The sequence below is a fragment of the Bos grunniens genome, chromosome 11 (assembly GCF_055505025.1).
Source record: "Bos grunniens cultivar Pamir isolate PY7600 chromosome 11, Bosgru_T2T1.0, whole genome shotgun sequence".
Lineage (NCBI taxonomy): Eukaryota > Metazoa > Chordata > Mammalia > Artiodactyla > Bovidae > Bos > Bos grunniens.
In genome coordinates, this window is record NC_141175.1 from 20,893,521 (window position 1) to 20,902,031 (window position 8,511).

The following is an 8,511-nucleotide window of genomic DNA, read 5'->3' on the forward strand; positions in this document are numbered from 1 at the left end:
GAAATGGCAACCCACTGCAGTATTCTTGCCTGGGAAATCCCATGGACCAAGGAGCCTGGGGGGCTCCAGTCCACAATGTCAGAGAGTCAGATATGACTGAGTGACTGAGCACACACATTATAGTACAATATATCTACACATACATACTCTCTACGTAACATATATGTTATATATGATCTACAATTGTAGTCTGTATCCGGAACATAGAACTGGAGGCTGAAACACATGGATAGTGTTAGTAATGAGACAACCACCAGCACAGAACAAAAGAGAACAGCATGGAGATGTATAAAAGCTGTCAAAGAAGAAAGTGGTTGGAAAAGAGATATAGATGAATGTTAAGACAAAAACAACAATAAAAAGTAAGTGGACAATACCTAGAATATATGGAGCAAAACCACAACCAAAAATGGTTGAGTAATTTTGCTGTAAAGGACAATGCATTAAAAGTTCCCTATATTTTATGGCTTTTTCATACTGATGAATTATTGCTAACACAGGTCTTAGTAGCCTCAGAAATATTAGTACATGATAGAGAAAATCATTATGATAAAAATGATCTTTCCTGGGACTCTCACTCCTTGTTGGCGGGAGTATAAAATGATCTGACTACTCTGGAAAAATACCTAGCAGGTTCTCATCAAACTAAATACACACCTACCCTATGACCCAGCAAAGTCCTCAAAACAGACTTGTATGAGATGGTTTATAACGCTTTATCAATAATAGCCAAAGAATGAAAATAGCTCAGATGTCCATCAACTGAAGAATAAACAAAGTGTGGCATATTCCTCGAAGGAAATATCACTTGGTAACAGCAACAAAAAAAGAACTATTCACACATATAATGACATGAATGAATCTGAAATACGAAGTCCTAGGTGAAATAAGTCTTACACAAAAAGAATACATAGTACATGATTGCATTTATATAAAAGAGTCTATTTAAAACAGGCTAAATTTGTCTGTGGGGAAAAAGTAAATCACAGAGAGGTGTCTGGCTACACATGAGTCGGGGCAGGGACTGACTGTGAGGAGCATAAGAGAATGTTCTAGGTGGAAGGAAAGTTCTGGATCTTGCTGGGGGTTTGGGCTACACAGGTATATACATTTGTTCAAACTCATCAAAATTATTTACTTACGCAAATTTAAAAAAAAGCCATAAACAAATATTGAACTCTAGTTAATGACATACACACTGAGGTATTTAGGGGTGAAAGATACTAACATCTGCAACTTACTCTGAAAAGCATCAAAACACAGGGTGGATGGATGGATGGCAGAAAGATGGATAGACAGACAGTCGATAAAGCAAACACAGTGAACTATTGAAGCATCAAGGTGAGAGGTAAATGGCTGTTCACTGTACAATTTTTCCAGTATTTCTGTATGTTTGAAATTTTTTAATAATAAAATATTAGAATAATTTTGCCTTTTCCTCTAAAGCATTTCCTGGTATGAAACATATGTTAAATTATAACAAAAACGATGCTTACCAGTTGCTAAAATATACTGCCCATCTTTTGATACCTTAATAGTGGTACAAACAGTAGGCATTTCAAAATCCTGAATAAGTTCAATTCTCCTACGGACATCTGCAAAGAAAGAAAATACATAACTGGTTTAATGGCCACATGCTTATTCTGTGTCGCAGGAAGACAGAGTGTGTAGAGCAGTCCCTATAAACAACAAAAACCCAGGGCCTCTCAGCCTTGGGAAGGCACCAACACAGCCGCACTACCAGCAAGATGTTCTCCCAGCTCCTGCCTTATTTTTCTACACCATTTTATTTGTACTTTTCAAAAAGCAAAGAGTATCACCGTTAATGGGGTTGGGGGTGGGGGGTGGGAAATGTCCGTAATAGCGCCATTAAGCATCCAGTTTCAAGCCCCGGATTAAAGGGGACAGAATAAACATTAAACCACTACTATTATTCTATCATGGATCATGGCTTAATAAGCTTAAACCTTTAAAATCTTTAAAAATTTATATAAGAAACTGGTACCAAGCTGCCTTTTGCCTCTCCTTGGCAGCACTGATCTGCAGCCAATAGGATTCAGGCTAGAGAAGACTTACAGCAATCTCTCTGGGTTAAAACGCTAAGATGGACTCTCAAAAACAGGTTCCCAAACACAAGGGGGTGTGGATTCTGGCTGGCTGCTGTATGTGCCCTCTGCAAGGACCGCGTATGACTGTCCGGCCCCTCACTGCCTCGGTCACTAAACCTGAACCTAAGATTCGAACCAGCTAAGGAGGAGTGGGCCACACAGCTTGGAAGACAGGGATAGTTTTGAGATGGGATAGAAAGTAGTCAGTGAACTACATTTTTCCTCTAAATAATCTGAGTCTGTTTGCTTACACACTTGAACACTGGAGTGGCAAAGAGAGAAACAGAAGAAATCAGAATCAGTAAACATTGTGAGAGCAGCAATTGCTCTTTTCCTTTGATTTAAAGTTTTAATTTTCTAATTATAAAAAAAATTAAATGATTTATCATTTTTGTTTGCGCTGGGTCTTCTTGCTGAGCACAGCTTTCTATAGTTGTGGCGAGAGAGGGCTACGCCCTAGGGGCAGTGTGTAGGCTTCTCGTTGCTGTGACTTCTCTTGTGGAGAACGGGTTCTAGGTGCACGTGCTCAAGAGTTGTGGCGAAGGGGCTTAGTTGCTCCACTGCATGTGGGATCTTCCCGAACCAGGGATTGAACCCACGTTCTCTGCATTACAAGGCGGATTCTTAACCACTAGACCACCAGGGAGGTCCTTAATTTTCTCATTTTATAGATACTATACAAAGCCTACTTTTCCAAGATGCTTGCTTTGAGGTATTTATCTCACATCCAGAACCCCCTTCATTATCTTAGGTCTTTGATTTGTAGAAAATACCTTGAACAAAATATATGGGAAGTTAATCATTTTTCATACATGACAAGTTGTAACAGAGAAAATTTAATAAAAGTCTGTCTGAAATGATTTAAGTTAAAAACTGATCTTACAAGCCTATCTTCCCTGCTGTCATAACTTAAAGAATCAAATTCTTCTACAATGATCTTTCAGGGTTCATGTTTATATGTCCTGTATATAAAACTACTTTGTTCAGAAAAAAAGGTCCAACGTCTCTATATCTCAAAAACTGACAGATGGATTTAGCAAACGGAAAAAGATTTTAATATGCTGGAAAATAAAGCGATTACAGAACAGTTAGGACAGCTAGACCTTCTAGGACTGCTTCAGTGGGTATGGCAAGACTGTAAGGCCCTGGCTAGTCTGTTAACCTGAGTCATTTCTCAGCATTATTTATGCAGCTGGGGAGCTTTACGAGGGAGTCTCCTCTAGACAAAGAGCCAGCTGGCTTACCGCTTACTTTAAAGGCAGTGGACCCCTATATTCAGTGTCCTCAGCCGCAGCACAAACCTACTGCATGTGGAACACCCATACGGGCCACCCGGAGTGCCCCCATGGGACTCTGGGCAGGGACGTGATGGAAGAATGCTGGTGTGCAGGCTATCTGCTGTGCCACACGACTCAAGGGGTCCTTGTCTCTGACCCAGGAGTCTTATGACTTCTGCCATCATCCATGAAACAGTAAGAGGCTTAACTGACTGCCGTGTGAGTTGGTGAAAATCAAACCCCAGGCCCACAGGTGACTGTATTTACCACAACAAAAGTTTTCTTCAGAGGGAAAGGGCAAGAATGTTTATTTCCCACCACACGAATTCCACTGTTTTTCTGAACCTTCACTTAAATATAATACGTGAGTAAAAGCATTATAATAGGGATCACAAATGTGGCTGAAATGGGGAAAAAAAATAAATTATACTCACCGACATCTTTCTTCTGAAGTGCCCTCTTCTTCCTGTCAGAAAGCCACTTAAAGAAAGTGAAGAGACTTCATTTTAAAACACATTTACTTGAACTGTCTCTCTGCTTACAAAAAATAATACATGCTCATGTTTAAAAACTGAAACTTAAAGAAATATGTAACATAGAAAAGGAAAATACTCTGTAATCCTAACCCTATTGTTACATCCTGGAATACAGATTTTTCCTGGTATGCATTTTCCTATACTAGACAATATATTTTAAGAACCACCATATTTTTACACAAGAGAAAACTAGCTCATCTAATCAACCTAAGGGAAAGGAGTAAGCCTCAAATAGTATGGGTTATAACTAATATATGGAACCACCTGAAGTGAAATTTTAAAAAGCAAAACATTAAATGGAGAAACTGTCTCAAATAAATATATTTTTTACAAAACAAAAACCTAGATAAATAGCTGAGACTTGATGATAAATAAATGATACTTTTAAAACTCATATTCACAGATACCACATTTTGTTCTGTAATTACTATACCTTATTTTAGCTAGCAATATAATCCCATTGCATGAACAGGTCCAATGATGAAGCACCATAAAGTACAATTACCTTAAAGTAAAGTCTCCATTTTCAACTAGGGGCAATTCTTAAAGCGTATTTGGTTGGCACAATGGGACGGGGTGGGCACTCCTGGCATCTAGTGGGTAGAGGTCAGGGATGCTGCCAAACCTCCTACAATGCACAGGACAGCCTGTACGCTAAGCACTGTCCCTCCCAAAATGTCAATAATCACAAGGTTAAAAAAACATATGCTCAAGAAATCAAAGAAAACCAAGAGAAAGATTAACAGATACCACTTCTAAAAGCACAAACCCAATGTAGAGCCCATGTTAGACACCGGACATTATAATCTTTAGGGCTCTGTGGTTACGCAGACCCACTCCTAAAGACACTCGCTGTGATGTGTGATACCTGAGGAAGGGTGGACACTGCAACACGTGTCACTCTTTGAAGGGCCTGAGTCCGAGCCAGAGTTCTCCTCCTGCCTTTGTCTTCAGAGCACTGATTTGTGGGTTTATACTAGTCTTTGTGATTATATTGTTCTGATTTCATTTGAGGCAATAATGTTTCAACTAAAGGTGATGTTAAACTGTATTTCTGGGCACTCGATATGTTCTTTTACATCAAACTAACGCAAGCAAAGGGCTTCCCTGGTGGCTCAGTGGTAAAGAATCCACCTGCCAATGCAGGAGACTTGGGTTCGATCCCTGGGTCGGGAAGATCCCCTGGAGAAGGAAATGGCAACCCATTCCCACATTCTTGCTCTGGAAAATCCCATGGACAGAGGAGACTGGTGGGCTGCTGTCCACAGGGTTACAAAGAGTTGGAAGCAACTGAGCAACTAAACAACAACAAAAGACAAGCAAAACAGAGGTGTATTACCAGGGCTTCTCCTTTAACAGGGTATTCAGGTTCCTCTTCTCAGAAGTTATGCTCAAGAAGAGGCCAGTTCACTCAACAGCTGGTCTCATACATCATGAAAAGTGAAGGTGAGGTCTCTCATTCGTGTCTGACTCTTTGTGACCCCATGGACTATACAGTCCATAATATTGGAGTGGGTAGCCTTTCCCTTCTCCAGGGTATCTTCCCGACCCAGGGATTGAACCCAGGTCTCCCACATTGAAGATTCTTTACCAGCTGAGTCACCAGGGAAGCCCAAGAATACTGAAGTGGGTAGCCTATCCCTTCTCTAGCGGATCTTCCCATCCCAGGAATCCAACAGGGGTCTCCTGCATTGCAGGCAGATTCTTTACCAACTGAGCTATGAGGGAAGCCCAATGCTATGATTCCCATGCTATGAGGGATGCTCATATATCATGACCATGGGGCAAAGAGAAGGGGATGGAGACTGCCTTCTAAATGGGAGCCTGGGACCTTAAAGGACCAGAAATTCTGTACCACAGGGATGACAAGAAGGAAAGACAATTCATGCTGGAGTTTCTGTACAAACTGACAGCACTCCAGGACAGCACACTAGACAGAGTCTGTCCGGTACAAGAATGAATCAGTCTAAGTTTTAAAAGTTCACCAAAGACCTGACAGTTGTCACTGATTCCGGGCATCCTCTTTGTGTTCTATAAAATCACTGCTAATAGAGAATGGCACTTTACCAATGCCAAATAATTTAACCTGAAACCCAGCAAAAGAGCTCCAGAGATGCTGATGATCTAAATCTCCCACTAGACAGGCACCCTGCCATCACTGGGGGGAGAAAAAAAAACAAACCCTAGTGGATCTTACATTTGAAGTAGGTAGAGCAAAATAGTCAATTTGTTGATAAGTCAGATTTACTTTAAAAGAAGATTCAGAGATTCCATTGGCAGGATACACATACCTGTTTACTCAACATTTCCATCTGATGTTTATTAGAACGTCAAAACTTCAATATCAAGAAATAAAATCTTGATCTCTTTTGCCCACTACTTTCCCCCTGACCCACAACGTGCTCAATTCTCCATTTCAACTATCAGCAACACCGTGCCCCCAGTCATTCAGATCCAAACACTAAGAGTCCTCTCTGGATTCTTGCCTTCCCTTCACCTCAACTCCCTACCGCTATTCAACCCACTAGCAAGCGCCACTAGCCTATCTCCAAAACACCTCCTTTACCCCACCAAGTCTTAGCATCTCCTTTGCTACCATCCTAGCCCAAGCCATCAGTCTCTCAGCTGGACCATCTAACTCATCCCCACTTACTCTCCCCAGCTGCTGTAATCTGACACGGAGTAGCCAGTTTGAAACCCAACAATAGCTTCCATAGGCATTAAGAATAAAACCCTAACTTTCTACCTGAGCCTACAAGGCCCATCTCTTCAGTCTCATCTGCCCCGACTCTCCCACCCCACTGAGCATTCCACAGCCACCACCGTGATGCTTCTGTGTCTCCAATGTGCCAAGTGCATTCCATTGCGGGTCATTGACACCTGTTCTCTCAGCACAAAAAAACTCTTCCTTTCCCCTTATCTTCACAAGACTCCATCCTTTTCATTATCCAAGTTTCTGCTCAAAGGTTGCCTCTTGTAGAGAAGACTGCCCTCAAGGCTTTAGTCCAAACCACTTTCTCTGAACACTTCATCCACAACAGCTCTCTTATAGACACTCAGCATTCAAAGCACTTATCGGTATCTGAAGTTGTTCTATTTGCTTACTTATTACCTTTTTCTCCAACAGGAAACCATATCCGACCGGTTCGTCACGTATCCCAACACTTAGCTCAGGGCTGCCTGCACGTACTCACGTCCCAGGAAATGCACGGAGGAAAAGAACAAACTGAGAGGGATCGTGCTGTGTGACAGCTGGAGGAATTATTTAACCTGAATTCTGAGACGAAACTGATCCTTGGCTCCAAACCTTTTAGGGTCGGACACAAGAAAAAGCTAAATTGATTCTGATTCCCAAGGGCAGAACTCAGACCAACAGCAGGATGTAGGAAGGGCCATGTCTAACAAGTAGTCTCAAGTGGAAAAGACCTTCTGCCAAATTTTCTTCTCACTGGTAGTGCTTCCACAGTGGCTTGACCATCACTCTTAAGAAATAACATCGATGTGTCAGAGCCTAGGTGTGTGACCCCTGGACAAGTCACTTTTCCCCTCCCTGGAACTTTGCATATTTCTAACATGAAAAGATTGGAAGAGAACCACTGACTTTCCAAGCCCCTTCCAGTTTTGACGTCTAAAGACTCAATGATATTAAGTTAACTTCAGCAAGGTTCAAAAATATGTCCATGTCATAAATTCTGCAGCTGCAAAGCCTGCATTTCCCTTCACTGCTGTATTTCTAGAACTTGGCATATAACAGAATTTCAAGAACAGCTGAAAAAAGTCAAAGTGTTAGTCGCTGAGTCCTATCCGGCTCTTTTGCGACCCCAGGGACTGTAGCCCACCAGGTTCCTCAGTTCGTGGGATTCCTCAGACAACAACACTGGAGTGGGTTACCCTTCCCTTCTCTAAGGGATCTTCCGGACCCAGGGATCAAACCTGGATCTCCCGCATTGTAGGCATATCCTTCACCGTCTGAGCCACCAGGGAAGCTGATGAGGGGCATTTAAACGGGGGAGAAATATCTGTCAACCAAACTGTCCACGTTTTCCTCCTTGGTTGTAGCAGCGATTCTGAACATCCATACAAGTCCAAAGGGACACTTTCTCTGTCTAGAGAACTTTCCCCCAAAATAGTTCAAGAAAAACTCATCCATCCTGATTACCCCGAGGCCCAATTTCTGGCGCGCTAACAGCGCGGTCGTCGTCTCCCAGCACCGATCAGCTTCCCCAGGTACCATCCCTCGCCTCTGAGCCTCCCCCGGCCCGGGGCCGGCCCGGGGCCAGCAGAAACTGCCAGGGACGGAGCGGAGGAGAGAGGGGCATCCGCGAGGAGGAGGACCCGACCTGACTCACCTCGGGAAGGGACTTGCCACAGCTTAGACTGTAAATCTTCACCTCGTTGAGGCTGGAGACCTGCATGGCGGCGCCGAGGAGGGAACAATCCCCGTTCCTGTCCGGGACCCTCTCCACGCGGAGCAAGCGAGCATGAGAAACTTAAGAAAGCCTCCCGGAGCGCCTGAGCAGCGTCAGGCGCGAGCGCCGGCCAGCGCCGGCGCTGGGTGATTACGCACTTCCGGGTGCCGGGGAAGTTGGG

The 8,511-nt window shown here is 43.1% G+C and overlaps 1 protein-coding gene across 4 annotated transcripts in view; it reads right to left on the reverse strand.

Annotated features, from left to right (window-relative positions):
• NOL10 (nucleolar protein 10) overlaps positions 1-8,478 on the reverse strand; it is a 92,045-nt gene extending 83,567 nt beyond the window's left edge. For all 4 annotated transcript variants that reach the window (XR_015136404.1, XM_086325567.1, XM_086325565.1 and 1 more), the window contains exons 1-3: positions 8,271-8,478; positions 3,820-3,865; positions 1,497-1,595 (exon numbers count right to left, since the gene is read on the reverse strand). Coding sequence is in view for 2 of the 4 variants with exons in the window: in XM_086325565.1 (XP_086181691.1) it covers positions 1,497-1,595; positions 3,820-3,865; positions 8,271-8,336 (211 nt within the window). In the remaining 2 variants the exon portion in view is untranslated. The remainder of the gene's footprint in view (positions 1-1,496; positions 1,596-3,819; positions 3,866-8,270) is intronic.
• Between the last annotated feature and the right edge of the window lie 33 nt (positions 8,479-8,511).